At 39.0% G+C, this 17312-nt stretch overlaps 1 protein-coding gene across 2 annotated transcripts in view; it reads right to left on the reverse strand.

Annotated features, from left to right (window-relative positions):
* LOC145679887 (synaptic vesicle glycoprotein 2B-like) overlaps window positions 1-17312 on the reverse strand; it is a 76016-nt gene that overhangs the window by 35239 nt on the left and 23465 nt on the right. For both annotated transcript variants that reach the window (XM_081750404.1, XM_081750403.1), the window contains exon 3: window positions 5692-5853. In XM_081750404.1, the coding sequence (XP_081606530.1) occupies window positions 5692-5853 (162 nt within the window). The remainder of the gene's footprint in view (window positions 1-5691; window positions 5854-17312) is intronic.

A 17312-nucleotide genomic window follows, 5' to 3' on the forward strand; every position in this document is an offset into this window, starting at 1 on the left:
GAGATTGCGTATAATCGTGCAATAGAAAGAATTTTTTAGCTGGGCAAAGAGACATTAATTAACTTTATTTAGTATCGATAAGCATTTCTTTATTATCAGCTTAGACAGTTCAGAGGCCAGGAATGGATATGCTGTTTAGGAGTAATTTGCGAAATGAAATGAGAATGAGGTGCTGTGAATGCTGGGTTATTTTCTGTCCAGAAGTGTCTCTGGACGGGATGAAATACGTAAGGAGGCCCTGTTAGTAACAAGCGGATTTACTGAACATGGTATGAAGGTGATATATGCACCGGGATGGTTGACGTGCTGAGCATGCGGGTGAGGTCATAGTCGGGATGATCTGGAGGAACAGAATATTTATCCAGTGAGAAAAGCAATGAGAGAGGGGCAGGTGCATGGCGGTGATTTTGTGTATAGGGAGCGTCGTTATAAACTGTTTCAAAGAAAAGAGCATGTTCAGTGTCATAGCATTTGGTTGATATATTTAAGTCGAAAGGCTTCGAGGTGGTAGAGAAGGTGCGGGAAGGTAATGCGATCGTATAGTTCACGGGTTGGACTCGGTAATTTGATGCGGTATACTAGGCGGAGAGCATTCTTCCCATTATTAAGAGCTTTTCGTATTGTTTTGCGCTTGCTGACATCCATGCGGTGAAGCCATAAGTAAGAACAGAACGGAGGAAAACTTTATACGTGTTGATAAGTGTAGGGGAACGGAGACCCCACGTTGTACCAGTGAGACTTTTAAGTAAATTCAGTCTGTTTTTGGCTTTGTTTACGACCGAAGCGAGGTGTAGTACACCAAGCGAGGGTACACCAAGTAAGATGGTGATAAAATGTGATACCCAGGTAGGTCGCTGTTTTCGAGTGGTGTATGTTAGCATCGTTTACTGTAAGGGGAAGACGAGCTGGGTTTCGATGAACTTTTGATCGACGTTCTGGTGGGATAAAGACTATTGCCTGGGTTTTGGTAAAGCGCCATTCCCGACACCAGTTGCTAAACCGACGAATGGCTTCATTCAACGCAGTGTTTATTTGGGAGATGGTCGAAGCTAATGCCAAGGAAGCCGTGTCATCGGCATACTGGAAAGTGTGAACATTTGCAGGTAATGACGGCATGTCAGTGACATAGAGCAAATATAGAAGTGGTGATAAGGCTGAGCCTTGGGGGACGCCACTATGAATAAATAGGATAAGATATACTGGAATTGATGTAGACATAAGCCAGACGGTTAGTAAGAAAGTTATAGATGAACCAGAGGTATGTGATAGGAAGACGGAAAGAGAGAAGTTTGTAAAGAAGTCTCATGTGCCATACTTTATCAAATGCCTTTTCAATATCGAATAAAACTAAACAGGAAGGCTTTGAGAAATTATAATGATTAGTGATCATGTTGGTTAAGTGAAGTAACTGTTCGTTACTACTATAGCCTGGTCGGAAACCTGCTTGAAGCAAAGAAAGTAAATTTTGCCGTTAAGTGAGTATGAAGTCGATTGAAGTCGATTGACCAGTATGCATTCCAGAATTTTGCCGAAAGTTGGAGTTAATTGAATAGGCCGGTAGGATGACACGGTATTGAGAGGTTTGTGAGGTTTAGCAAACATGAGTGTTTTGGAAGTCTTCTACTGGGCGGGAAGATAACCTGTGCGGAGAAGGAAAGTAAAAATAGTTGCTAGAAGTTGTAGTAAGATGACAGGTGCTTCTTTGACATGGCGGTATGTGAGTGAATCCAGACCAAGAGTAGTGTTACGTTCACGAGCTGTGACGGAGCAGATATCTGTTACAGTGATAGGATGATTGGGCAAAGTATGATTCATGTCTGGTTGTAGTTCCGGTGAATTGATGTAAAACCTATGTGTGGAATGTCTCCGAGAAATGGAAGCTTCGGCTGGCGTAAAGATAGACTGCAGATAGGTTGCGAAGGCGTCTGTTTTTTCTTTATCTGTCTGAAGAGGTTGTTCATTATCTATTAAAGGATAAGCAACAGAGTTCTTGCGACCGGTAAGCATATGAAAACGGTGCCAGTATCTGGATGGATGTGCAGTATCAGCCAAAGTATTGCAGGCTTTTGACCACTGACAGAGTTTATATGCTTTAACATATTTGTGGACTGTTCGCTGAAATTGGCGATGTAAGCGCAATGACACTGGATTTCCGGTATGTTTGTAATCTCTGTAGAGTGTTCGTGAGTGTCTGATAAGTGGTAAATAATTGGGCGGTAGCGTTGGATGAAAACCACGGGATGTAGTAGTTGGTATAAAACGGCTGGTTGCGTCTTGGAGTGCTGAGGTTATTGTATCCAGAGAATTATAAAGGTCTTCCTCCGTTTCTGTTAGAGCTGGGCTTTCAGAAGTGCTATTGAGATAGGTACAATATCCCGTCCAATTGGCTGTATTAAAGCGTAATGTTGTACGAATGACGGGAGCTAGTTGTGGTGATGGACGAAATGAAGATGCGAGTGATAGTTTGGCGGGAACGTGATCACTATCAAGCGGATCTAAAACTGTGAGATTACAACGTGCGGAGAGATTGGCAGGAGTAATGACATCTGGAGTAGTGTCGGAAATCGGTCGTGTAGGATAAGGCAGATTATGGAATGTGCCGGTTGTTTCTATTGCAATGAAATCGATAAATTGCTACTTCTGGCGAGCCGTTCGGCTATGAAAATTGATATCCGCCATGATGATGTAGGTACGGAAAGTGTCTGAAATATCTTGAAAGAAATTGAGAGGAATGGAAAAATGAAAATGAAATGAAATCTTTAAGTTTAACGTCCCACGGTATTCCTATTAGGCTAAAGGAGACGGTGATAATGGGAAATGAGTGAAAGGGGAGGAAACGGGAGAGCCCCGAGAAAACCCACGAGCACGGTGTTTGTCCACCACAAAGTCCACAGAGCGCGAGCTAGGATCGAAACAGGGACCCCAAGCACCGGAGGTGAACGCTCTACCACTGAGCCCTCCGCCCCCCTTTTAGAGGAATGGAGTGTCCAGGACGGATATAAATGGTAGCCAAAGTTACATATAATTCTTTATGATATAGAGTAGTGATTACATATTCCGGTAGATTTCGTGTTGGCAGAGAATGTTGGCGATGAGCGATTGTGGGAGAAAAACCAACGGCGACTCCACCGTTTGTACGGCACATGAGGATAGTACTGTCAGCCCTGAGCAGTGTAAAGCGGGAAAATTTGCAGTTTTGGAATGGCTTCAGATGGGTTTCATTTAGAAGAAATGCGTTGATATGGTCTTCTAGTAATAGCTGTTCGAACACCGGTTTGTGGGATCGAATAGATCGTATGTTAAGAAACAAGAAAAGTAAAGCCATAATGAGCGGTTGTGGAGTGAATGAGATTTTTAAGAGCTAGGTTGAGCGGCAGTAGCATGGAAGTAAGCATATGGACCTGAATATGTAGCGTTAAAGGTAACATGAAGAGTTACCAGAGCTGCAAGTTGGATTTGTTGGAGTACATATTGTCGTTGAAATGGATGAATATTCTGCATTACTACAGTGAAAAATGCAAGAAGCTGTTCGATAGTGATAGGTTGGTACACTTAGGTAATAGGCGGAGATTCAGAAGATTTAGTTTCGGGTGGTCTGATAGACACAAGAAGTTGAGGCTTAGTCTCATCAGCTGGTGGTCTGGATTTGCATTTTGTAGCTGAACATGGGATGTTGCTCAGGACATCTATTGCATTTAGGTGGTTGTTGTGTATTTGGGCAGACCTTAGTATAGTGAGGCCCGGAACAAAATTCGCATGTCGGTTAATTTGGACATTTAGATCTCGGATGCGAATTATATTCCTGACATTTTTCGCATCGAAGCGGGAGAGGTTGGGGAGTACGAGATGCCTCAACCCGGTGTCTACGTTTGGAGATGAACGCCCCCAAAGTTAGTAGTTCATCAATGGTTTCTTAATGCGAGGTAAGAACACGCACCATGTAAGTCGGTCCCATATTGTTTTTAATACGTATACATTTAGTAATGATATGACCTTCCTGTTTAAGCTCTTCTGTAACCTCGTCATCTGGGATCGACGGGTCCACACCACGTATAACAACGGACAAGGTGGGCGGTTTCCGTGGAGGTGGTGGCTGCTTGTCAATTAACCGTATCATAGCAGTTGTTAAGCCGAAGACTTCATAGCTACAGCGGTTGAGAATTTTATAAACTAATTTCTCATCTGGTGATTTGATAATGAAGCTATTGCGGGTGGACATGAGCTTAGATTAAAAGTCTACATAGAGCAAATATAATAAGGGATAGGTTTTCAAAATCAATATGGTGTTCTAAGAATATATATAATATATTTCTTAACTCCTATTCAAACCGAAAGTGGAACAAATCAACCATTTCTGGGTTTATTTATTTTATTGTCACAGAATAAAAAGCGTTAGCGAGAAGCAACAGTACATGCTGCCTTCTTTCCACGATAATAGAACCTTATGTAATACCATCTGCTGGCGATAATGGAGTCTTACGTGCTACCATTTGTTGACGAAAATAGAGCTTCATGTGCTGCTACCTATTACGATAATAGAGCCTTACTTGTTGCCATCTTTTCACGATAATAGAGCCTTATGTTCTAGCATTTATTGACGATAATAGAGCCTAACATGTTGCTATTTGTTGACGATAATAGAGCCTTACATGCTGCTATAATTTGTAGAAAGTAGAACGTTTACTCTCACTTTAAAGCTGTCAGTTACAATGGATTTTCTATTTATTTCCCGTTTATGTATATTTTAAAACTTTACAGCCCTATTTTGTTCAAAGTCCGATCTTGAAACAAAATTATCTTTCAGTGATTTTTTTTCAATCATAGTATTAGCATTTTGTGTAAAAATTATATGGTCAAAGTGTTTAATGATTTGTAATGATAGTGAAAATATACATTTTGAGTGGCCATATTTTTTTGTACAAAATAATAAACTAATTGTAAAAATTAATGCAAAATAAACTTGTTTCGATTTTAGACTTGAAGTATACTATGAGGACAAAAGTTAAAATACTTAAACATTGTTCGGCGTAAGCTCTAAACTGCGATAAACAAAACCACGTGAAATTAAATCTCGCTGATTTGCTGTTGTCCTACCGACGTTTGTACTCCTCCGCAAAATAGTTTGTGTGATTGGATTATTACTTTTACTATGAAGCTTCATATAAAACTGCTATATTATTATAAATGACAAAAATATAATACGGATTATCTAATAATACTGCAATCGAGTGTGGCTAATGAAACAATAGAAATTAACACTAAGCATGAGCAGTAATTATGGCGCCAACTCAACTGTGGACGGGTGTTCTGCTTTTAAAGTCTTAAAGGTGACTGGCATGAATCCCGGTTCCGTGAGTGTTGTGGTGAAACACCAACAAGGCAAACCTTTACTCACTAAGCAACAAATGTTTACGAGCGAAATTCAAATAGTTTTTTTTTTAATCTTTCGAGGTTTTTTCTTTCTTTTCTGCTGCTGCTGTAAGTATTTGGACAACACGAGACAGTATTGTCAAAATCCACGTGTATAATTTGCTCCTCCCCGTTAGGAGTGGGAGTGATTCATCACTAGCCAATCGTATTTGTGACAAGCGGAAGGATACAAATATTTTGTTTATTGGAGTTTAGAGCTTACGCTGAACAGGGATTAATTGCTGCTACCAGAAATGTCATTATTCTAAAAGTATACATTACCCACAAATGGTGCTGCGTTGAGTACCCCTTTATCTTGTGAGCTCATTTCTAAGTCACATTGGGCTGAAGGCAGAAGATACGCTGTACAGAGAACCTCAACTGCTGTGGATATGAAGAATCCTCCACTTGTAAATAAGAGCGCCACATGGAATTTCCCGTACCCTACAAGATATAAGAAGTCGTATTATACAGACATCTTACAAATCGTATATGTATATTCAACGTGAGTTGAAAACAAAATCTAATGACAATGTTTTATGTTTAATGTAATGTTTATAGTGCGTTTATGTACACTTATGCTTATTAAATCTTACGCGTACACTATAGTTTATGATTTTCCTCATTTCTTACATTTTTACTTCTACCTTTGGTGATTAGTAAGTGGAAATGATAGAAAGCATGCTTTATACGAAAATGGTCCAAACAAATATTTATTTATTTATTTCGGAAAAACAACAGGCAAATGCCTAATTACAGTTTTCCATCATTGTATGGTAATACACTTTAAAATACAAATATAATAACATAATAATATAATCTCAATTGTATCGTAATACACTCTAAAATACACATATAATAAAATAATAAAAAAAAAAAAGCAAAATGTACGTTAAATACAGATAGCACGATATACAGGATACAGCAAATTTATATAGAATGCAAATTGTGTTTATAACTTAAAATATCTCTCGTATCTGGGTGTCCTTGTGGCATCTTATTATACAATATACACATTTTTTCTGACAGGCAATATATACATCCAATGCATTAGTCCTTTGGGCTGAGAGATGGAATATGCCATTACGGGGTCTCGTTGCTCTATGTGGAACATGAATTTTGGTTTCTGATAACAATAACATGTTATTAAAATATAAGAAAATTATAAGCATTAGAGCTAAACTCTACCTCAAGGGTTAAGCTTCACCACTGAAGCAACACCCTTTACACTAGGGTTAAACTCTAACACTAAGGTTAAGCCTCACTACTGAAGCAAGACCTTTCGCACTAGGGTTAAGCTCTATCACAAGAGTTAAGTCTCACCACTGAAGCAAGACCCTTCACACTAGGGTTAAACTCTAACACAAAGGTTAAGCCTCACCACTGAAGCAAGACCTTTCGCACTAGGGTTAAGCTCTATCACAAGAGTTAAGCCTCACCACTGAAGCAAGACCCTTCACACTAGGGTTAAACTCTAACACAAAGGTTAAGCCTCACCACTGAAGCAAGACCTTTCGCACTAGGGTTAAGCTCTATCACAAGAGTTAAGTCTCACCACTGAAGCAAGACCCTTCACACTAGGGTTAAACTCTAACACAAAGGTTAAGCCTCACCACTGAAGCAAGACCTTTCGCACTAGGGTTAAGCTCTATCACAAGAGTTAAGTCTCACCACTGAAGCAAGACCCTTCACACTAGGGTTAAACTCTAACACAAAGGTTAAGCCTCACCACTGAAGCAAGACCCTTCGCACTAGGGTTAAGCTCTATCACAAGAGTTAAGCCTCACCACTGAAGCAAGACCCTTCACACTAGGGTTAAACTCTAACACAAAGGTTAAGCCTCACCACTGAAGCAAGACCTTTCGCACTAGGGTTAAGCTCTATCACAAGAGTTAAGTCTCACCACTGAAGCAAGACCCTTCACACTAGGGTTAAACTCTAACACAAAGGTTAAGCCTCACCACTGAAGCAAGACCTTTCGCACTAGGGTTAAGCTCTATCACAAGAGTTAAGCCTCACCACTGAAGCAAGACCCTTCACACTAGGGTTAAACTCTTACACAAAGGTTAAGCCTCACCACTGAAGCAAGACCTTTCGCACTAGGGTTAAGCTCTATCACAAGAGTTAAGTCTCACCACTGAAGCAAGACCCTTCACACTAGGGTTAAACTCTAACACAAAGGTTAAGCCTCACCACTGAAGCAAGACCTTTCGCACTAGGGTTAAGCTCTATCACAAGAGTTAAGTCTCACCACTGAAGCAAGACCCTTCACACTAGGGTTAAACTCTAACACAAAGGTTAAGCCTCACCACTGAAGCAAGACCTTTCGCACTAGGGTTAAGCTCTATCACAAGAGTTAAGTCTCACCACTGAAGCAAGACCCTTCACACTAGGGTTAAACTCTAACACAAAGGTTAAGCCTCACCACTGAAGCAAGACCTTTCGCACTAGGGTTAAGCTCTATCACAAGAGTTAAGCCTCACCACTGAAGCAAGACCCTTCACACTAGGGTTAAACTCTAACACAAAGGTTAAGCCTCACCACTGAAGCAAGACCTTTCGCACTAGGGTTAAGCTCTATCACAAGAGTTAAGTCTCACCACTGAAGCAAGACCCTTCACACTAGGGTTAAACTCTAACACAAAGGTTAAGCCTCACCACTGAAGCAAGACCTTTCGCACTAGGGTTAAGCTCTATCACAAGAGTTAAGTCTCACCACTGAAGCAAGACCCTTCACACTAGGGTTAAACTCTAACACAAAGGTTAAGCCTCACCACTGAAGCAAGACTTTTCGCACTAGGGTTAAGCTCTATCACAAGAGTTAAGTCTCACCACTGAAGCAAGACCCTTCACACTAGGGTTAAACTCTAACACAAAGGTTAAGCCTCACCACTGAAGCAAGACCCTTCACACTAGGGTTAAGCTCTATCACAAGAGTTAAGCCTCACCACTGAAGCAAGACCCTTCACACTAGGGTTAAACTCTAACACAAAGGTTAAGCCTCACCACTGAAGCAAGACCTTTCGCACTAGGGTTAAGCTCTATCACAAGAGTTAAGTCTCACCACTGAAGCAAGACCCTTCACACTAGGGTTAAACTCTTACACAAAGGTTAAGCCTCACCACTGAAGCAAGACCTTTCGCACTAGGGTTAAGCTCTATCACAAGAGTTAAGTCTCACCACTGAAGCAAGACCCTTCACACTAGGGTTAAACTCTAACACAAAGGTTAAGCCTCACCACTGAAGCAAGACCTTTCGCACTAGGGTTAAGCTCTATCACAAGAGTTAAGTCTCACCACTGAAGCAAGACCCTTCACACTAGGGTTAAACTCTAACACAAAGGTTAAGCCTCACCACTGAAGCAAGACCTTTCGCACTAGGGTTAAGCTCTATCACAAGAGTTAAGTCTCACCACTGAAGCAAGACCCTTCACACTAGGGTTAAACTCTAACACAAAGGTTAAGCCTCACCACTGAAGCAAGACCTTTCGCACTAGGGTTAAGCTCTATCACAAGAGTTAAGTCTCACCACTGAAGCAAGACCCTTCACACTAGGGTTAAACTCTAACACAAAGGTTAAGCCTCACCACTGAAGCAAGACTTTTCGCACTAGGGTTAAGCTCTATCACAAGAGTTAAGTCTCATCAATGAAGCAAGACCCTTCACACTAGGGTTAAACTCTAACACAAAGGTTAAGCCTCACCACTGAAGCAAGACTTTTCGCACTAGGGTTAAGCTCTATCACAAGAGTTAAGCCTCACCACTGAAGCAAGACCCTTCACACTAGGGTTAAACTCTAACACAAAGGTTAAGACTCACCACTGAAGCAAGACCTTTCGCACTAGGGTTAAGCTCTATCACAAGAGTTAAGTCTCACCACTGAAGCAAGACCCTTCACACTAGGGTTAAACTCTAACACAAAGGTTAAGACTCACCACTGAAGCAAGACCTTTCGCACTAGGGTTAAGCTCTATCACAAGGGTTAAGCCTCATCAATGAAGCAAGACCCTTCACACTAGGGTTAAGCTCTACCACAAGAGTTAAGCCTCACCACTGAAGCAAGACCTTTCACATTGAGGTTAAACTATATCACAAGGGTTATACCTTACCATTGAAACAAGACCCTTCACACTAGGGTTAAACTCTACCACTAATGCATCAATTGGTTTGTTGAAATATTTAATGGGACGTCAGGACCGATGTTATTTGTCGAATCTGGATTTAATGGGAGGCTTTATGGGAACTTCAAGCTCGGCTCTCCATTCTAACGGGCTTTAGTATGAATTAAAAATAACTTTGGAAAGGTGTTCACGTGGCTGATATTTCTCTCTAAATTTCTGACGTTATTGAAGAAAAACAAACACTTTTGAAGTAGACTTAGTTCATTAATTTGATCTCATTTATCTTTATTTTATGTGTTTTTTTTTTTTTTTTTTTTTTTTTTTTTTTTGTCGTTACATTAAAAAATGTTGTAATGTTGACTTCTTTCCAAAGAGTTGTGCCCGTAGTCTTTCTAAAATTAAACAATTCAGTCTAGGGTTGGCATTCGTCCAGGAAAATCTGGGACCGTCACGGAATTGAGATCTGCGTAACGGCGTCTCGAAAATATTTCTCGGGATTCTTAAATGTCCCGGATTTCAGCGAAGAAGAAAGAAAGGGAATATTACAGTTAGCGTTTTTCACAGGATTAATTATACAATTATTCTCTGCAACTTCTAAGTATGACAATTCAAAAGCTGAAAAAAGAAACTTTATACATAAATTTTATTAAGTTCAACTTAACTTAGTTCGATTTAACTACTTTAACATCGAAGGAAGCATTCATTTCATTGGTCCAGGGACAAAAGGTTTTACTGCTCAATCTTATGGTTATCTTTAGTACTCTGTTTCAATCTGCATATTACTTTCAAAAAAAAAAAAAAAAAAAAAAAAACCGGATAAAACACAAACAGACAAAACGAGTGAAAGCAAACATCACGTCTTGAATGAGCTAAATAGATTCTGAAAGCCACGAAACATAACAAATCCTGAGAGAGAAAAGAAAAATCTTACTAGGAGGAGGAGGTAAATCATCTGTTTACGTTTGTTTGCTTAACTAGGGAGAAGGTCTACTAAAATGACTAAAAATGTGATTATGTAATGCTTGAACAACTCTATCTGATGGAAGAAAGTAAATTAGTTGACCCTACAGTATATAACACTTCTTTTCATTTTAAGCGTTTCAAAGATTCTTGTAATTTAGTAGCGTTCCGGATTTTCATTTTTGAAATATGGCAACCCTAACTCGGTCATATTTCTCCTCTCTCTCTGTTTCCCCCCTCTCTCTCAATCTTTTAATTACATTATTATACACATATCTCTGGTTAATCTCCTAACTTTACGAACCAAACACAAATACCAATGGAGTAACTTGAAAAACATTATTATTATTATTATTATTATTATTAGTACTAGTAGTAGAAATAGTTGCATCTTACACTGTTGTCTTTAGATATATCTCATTCTTCCCTTTCTGATTTATTGACATTCGTATACTTAATCGTGTTACTGTTAATCAGTAGGAGTAACATAATATTATTAGCTCCTAGGCTCTAAATATACAAGATGTTAATGAACTATATCGATAAACTGTAAAAAATGATTTCCCATATCAAAATAAGAAAAAATGTTCCTATGGACATATCGGTACAAGTGAATAGTTTCAGAGCTAGGGCTGTTGAAATGCATGAAAAACAAAACTACAGTGCAGAAAACATTATTTCAAGAAACTAGAAAACATGGAGTGGCGGTCATTGTCAGCGAAAGGAAGTTTCACATATGCCATCCAAAAATGCATATTTCAGCAAAGCGAATGAATGTGTAAGGGTTACCCTACAAGGCATAATACCCAAATACGATCCTAACACTTTTCTCAAAAACTTGCACACAGCAGAACTGAGAACATCAGTTTACGGTTCCACGGTTCTACTGCCAGACTGTCAGTTCCACGGTTCCTTATGTTCTTAATAACGAGTCTTGCAACTTATTGTTTCACACATACAAGCAAGGCCGGACCTAGGCAATTTGCCTCTCCCCTTTCTCCAGAAAGAACACATCCTCAAAGCCATGATTTTAAATATGTTACTCTATCATGAAAAACGACGGGGACGAAAAGTGCACTTGCACTCAGAAACGCCCCAATTCTACAAAAACAATCTTGTTTTGTCTGTTTTTTCTTTAAATAATAACATATGTATTATGCTAGTGAAAGATATAGCAAACACACATGCAGAGGAAAGATAATAATCGGTTTTATAGAATTCAATATTGAGTTTCAATCTCAATATATGAATTTGCAATTCTAGTGCAACTAGCTCTTTTATCTTTATTTTTTGATTTTCCTTCTCCATCTGTTAAAAAAAAATGTTTCCATCTTCAATGATAAAGAACTTGTTTGTGACAAAGACAAGACTAGTTTTCATACCAAAACTATGATAACTAACTAAATGGAATAGATGTTCGCTACTGTTCGAGAATTGAGTTCTTACAACAGTTAAGTAATTTCTGTTGGGATTTGTTTGACCATTTGCTTTAGCACTGCCCATGTGACCTTAAACTAATGCTACCTAAAAGTGATTTATGAATGTTGTATTCAAATGGAAGACCAGCTTAGTAAATTTAACTAACATCTTGAAGTATGTTTCCAACAATAATTATTTTTAAAAAAATAATATTGTAAAAGTTGTTCCTAGGTAGAGCTAGGTAATTAAACAAGGTTTCGAATTGATTTTTATTAATGTTTTTTTTTAATAAAAAATTACAATATAACAGTATTTGCAAAAGATACTACAATAGTATTTTTTTAAAGGTTGAACTTGGTAGTTTTTGACCGTGTGGCCAAGGACAGGATTTTTATAGAGCCTCGAAGTAGGCTAAGCAGAGTGGCGAAGGAAACCCTAATATTCCGAAGCATGCAGCGAGGGTGTTAGAAGTCACAGACCCTCGAAGTAGGCTAAGCAGAGTGGCGAAGGAAACCCTAATACTCCGAAGCATGCAGCGAGGGTGTTAGAAGTCACAGAGCCTCGAAGTAGGCTAAGCAGAGTGGCGAAGGAAACCCTAATACTCCGAAGCATGCAGCGAGGGTACTAGAAGTCACAGAGCCCAGAAGCAGGCTAAGCAAGGAGGAAAGGAATAGCCAAGACTCCCGAAGCAGACTATAGTGCTGCCAAAATATCTTGATCCGCGGCAAAAATGCGAACTAAAGCTCACACCCATGCGTTGAGCCAGTAAGGGTTCAGCTGTTGCTAAGCGAGAGTTCCTTCAGCCGATAGCAGCGCTTTGAACGAAAGAGTAGGTGTCAAATCAATGTGGCATATCTATAAAGGCTGTGGGGTTAGGTACTCTTAATGCTCCTAAGCAAGTAGTTGGAGGGACACCAAAGAACTGGTACTGGTCCGTTGGTTGCTGTTGAATTTATAGGCCTCCAAGATGGCGGTAGCACTGCTGCTGTCTTGCTATTACGTGATTCGTAGAAGGTGCCAGTGGTTTGTTGTCTGCTGCTCGTAGTTATCCCACTTGGTGTGTAGTAAATTCATGTGGTATTGTTTACAAACAAGAGCACACTCTATTGTTCGTATACATAATCACGTGGTACATTACAATATAGTTATGATAAATTTTGCCGCTTCTCGAAACTTGTCATCTCGTGCAATTGCACGTGATGCACACATGGTAGAGCCGGCTCTGCTCATAAATGTAAATAACGTAAAGTATACTGGGAAATATAAACCTTAGCATTGAATACTACTGTAAAGGAATCAGTGTGTCTTTGCATGGGTTCACAAAAACTGTTGTTAATGATTCATTGATTTATGCGGACAATGATGTTGGCGACATGTTTCTGTTAATTTTATGTGTGTTTAGTGGAGTTTCAGTGTATTCCTAAGAAGGACAGAGACGAGTATAATTTCTAACAAGAAATATGCGTCTAATGAACTTGCGTCCAGAACTGTCAACAGCCAACTGATTGTTGTTTTGCTGTATCAGCAATTTATGGATATTATGTGTTTATTGTAATTGTTTTCTTTACCTTGTAATAAAGTTACGAGAGACACCTTCCTGACTCCTCCCAACACCTAAAACCACACCTCCTATGACGTCTGGGACTCGCTTTTTATGTCAACGAGAATAGTTGAAGAGCCTGGGGGCTCTCCTTAAATAGCCCCGGTTACTTCCGTCTGGGAGAGTAGCGATACAGATTTGAAGCCGGGAGTAACGGTTCGGAGTTGAAGTTAGTTTCGGATTCCTTCTATGAACTGGCAAATGCCCGCAGTATCTTGCCAGTAGTCCAGGACCTGATCCATAGAGAGTGAGCGAGACACCAAGAGACCAGAGAGGAACCAACTCACGCCCGGACGTCATAATGAAGGTACACCATTCCTAACTGATAATCCTATTCCAAACCCTGTCTCTCTTCTTTTCATAGAATTTCTTCGTAAATTACTCTAATATCCCCAATGATATTTTTCTTCAAAGGACAGCCGTCCGAATTCAGTACCTGTATTGCGAGCTAAATTCCCCACTTTAGTTCTTCTGACGGCTGGTGTGTAGGTGGAGTTTCCTTTCATTTTTCCTCCCCCTACCCTTTATACTACTATCACAATAATAGATATTTCAAATATATAGAAACAAAATTTTAACAAACGGAAAATATATGTAAATACTCCTACGTCATAGATTTTTTCATGAATCGGATATGGGCTGTTTTAAGTATTTATCTTGTACTTATTTCAGTGATGAGTTTTTCAGGATTTAAGATTTAGGATTTAGATTTCTGGATGTTCGGCATCTATAGCATTTAGCCCATCACTTATGAGGGATGATGTTTTCTCGGCGATCACACTATCCGGAACAACAGAAGGAAGAAAGGGTTGGGGAAGGAAGGAAACGACCTGGGACCTATAAGTTAGGTACCACCCTGGCATTTGCCTGGTGTGAATGAGGAAAACCCAGGAAAAGCTCATTCAGGATGGCTTTTTACTTTTTGAACCGAGTGCTTCCACCGGGAATCGAACCCAGTGAGTTTTCAGTTAGGGCAATGTTTTGCATGCAAGTTCCTTGGGAACACAATCGCATGGACAACTTTATCCTCTTCGAAATTTCAAAGTCTAAACCACAATTTGAATGGTACATTATTCTGGAACAAAAAGCCTAAACACCATATTTTGTATGTGCATTAAGCTCGTTATGGTTTATCATAATTCTAAGTGAGTTTCATTGATCATTTACGACAAATACTATTCTGGTGTCTGTTTTCCTTAAAAGGAAAATCTATTGATGGACGGAAAATGCAGAACAACCATTTATATGAAAGAAATACAACTGAAAGTATCAGTTTGCATAATGCAATGATTTTACTTTGATTTACTGGGATAATTGATAAATCTGAGGGTACGATTATATCGACATTCTCCTATTTCATCCTTTCCTTTTTCTCCAACAGGATGGAAAAGCAAAACAAATACATTATTTCAAATGTACTGGAAATACCGCATGCTGAATCAAGATTTTTTTGTGCAGTAGGCGATCAAATGGACAAGATGATCATTAGCTACTTCACACACAGCAGTTCTCTTTGTTCAGTGACATTTAAAATAGGAAGTTCAGTAACGTTTGCGGGTATTCACTTTTCTGTAAGTATGCAGTTGCTGCCTGAGCAGCAGAGAACTCTTTTGAATGTTTTTGCTGCTACCCCTGATTTGCCTCTGAATGAGGAAAGTTGAACGCTAATCTTGACATAAATATACACCCATATGAAGGATGAAGGCTGATTCGAAATAGGAAAATTAAAAAGGGTAGGATGAGACAGGAAAATGTCGGTATAGCCGTACCGTTAAACCTAAAACCAAAGATTTGCCATATTTAATCAAAAATACTTAAAAAAAAAAAAAGAGAGAGAGAGAGAATTTTGGTGAACAGATAACATAAAATCTATACGTAAATTTCATAATTAGCGTTCACATCTTAACCTCGGTCAATCTTACGTACTTCAGCCATTGTAGAAGACAATAACGAAATCACAGGTTAGGCTGAAAATATAAACAAATAAATTGGTTTACTTGACAGCTGAAATGAAGAGCTTTCAAGTGAGGTTGACAACACTTCATTAACCTTGACTGATTTGAACTACACTGATGATTATTAAGCTTTGAATAAAAGTCTTTCTTTTCGTCAGTGAACAGTGAGCTTCTTTAGCGCAAGAGTTACCATAATGAAAAACAGAAATAAGTCAATTTGCCTGTCATCTATTGAGTATTCAGTGAAATGTAATACCAAATATAAAGGGCTTGAAAAATCTTGCTTGCAAGCACTAAACAGCCAAAAAAAAAAAAAAAAAAAAAAAAAAATCTACTATTTTGCATTTTGCAGCCACAGTGTTTAATCGGACCTTACTCGCCAAATGTAAAAAAAAAAAAAAAAAAAAAAAAAAAAGTACTCGCCACTGGAATGCATGCAAGTAGATTTTTCTAGCCCTGCAAATATATTAATTGGAACTTCAAAACACCACGTCTATAACAGGTACGTCTATAATATTACTTAATAAAACAGTTTCATAACACTGATTACAGTATTTTATCCAGATACTATGCTAAGGGATTAAACTTTCCTCCACAAAAGTTGTAGAATTCCCCCGCAAAGTCTTGAATATAAAGGTAAGCGTGTATATATAACGTACAGGTCAAGTTTTGGCACACCACTTGAAATAATTTTTGGAAAAGTATAATAATTTCACTAGTTGTTAGGCGTCCATTAGAAAGCACGAATGCTATTTAACCGAGTCAGGGCAGGGCAAAGCTAATGGTCTTGATTGGGAGCAGACGCGTTTAAGGATAGTGAGCACACGCCAAAACTACTATTCACACGGAAAGCACATATACTTCGTTTTCTTCGATAACCTCCTGTCATTTCTTCGGAAACACCATAATCTCCGTGGTTTCTGGTCAAAGAATTGCGACATTTGATTTTCAGTCCTGTTTTGAAACTAACTTTACATCATTTAGAGAGTTCTGCAGGGACCGAAACAAATGATAGTCTGACGGCGCATGGTCTGGGGCTATATGGTGGATATATTAAAACCTTCAAGTCAAATTCTCTCAATTTATGATGGGTCGATAAAGATAAATGAGTTCTGCTGTTGTCAGCGGGGTATATGGCACCCTTTTATTGACCAGTTCCGGCCGTTTCTTTTGAATTGCTAGGTGCACTACACTAATTGTGACAATACAGATTCGAGTCTATCGCTTATCCCTTGGCAGCAGCTCATAATGCACAATGGCCTTCCAATTCGAGCAAACAAAACATTCATGGGCGTCGATGTGGGCTTTGCCACAGACTGTGCAGCTCTTGCTAGTTTTAGCCATGATACTTTTTCGACATTATTATCGTGGATTATCCATTTTTCATCTCTCGTGATTAACAGCTTCAGAAATGACTCAAGTTCGTTGTGGTTTAGCAAAGATTCCCAGATAAAAATTCGATCGAGTAACTGTTTATAAGTCAAATCATGTGGCACCCAAAAGTTGAGCATCTCTTTTTATAGCCAGCTGTCTCAAAATATTTTAACACTCTTTGGTCATGGATATTTAGGTAATTTGCGTGACTGCTTACATACCGATTTTTCTCGTCTTTTGTTGTGATTGGTCGAGCACTGCGAGGAGCATATTCGACATCGAAATTTCCAAAATAAAAGTACTGAACCGTCTTTTAGTTGTTGCTTTCTCTAAAGTATCTTTCTCATACACAGCACAAATTTCTTCATGGGAGAGTGCCGCATTTCGGTCTTTATCGTAATAAAATTATAAAATGTAGCACAATTTTACGGAAAGTGCATTCACTTTCACAGTGCAATACCTTACGACTGATTATA

Source organism: Thermobia domestica, chromosome 2 (genome assembly GCF_964235325.1).
Source record: "Thermobia domestica chromosome 2, izTheDome1.hap1.1, whole genome shotgun sequence".
Taxonomy (NCBI): domain Eukaryota; kingdom Metazoa; phylum Arthropoda; class Insecta; order Zygentoma; family Lepismatidae; genus Thermobia; species Thermobia domestica.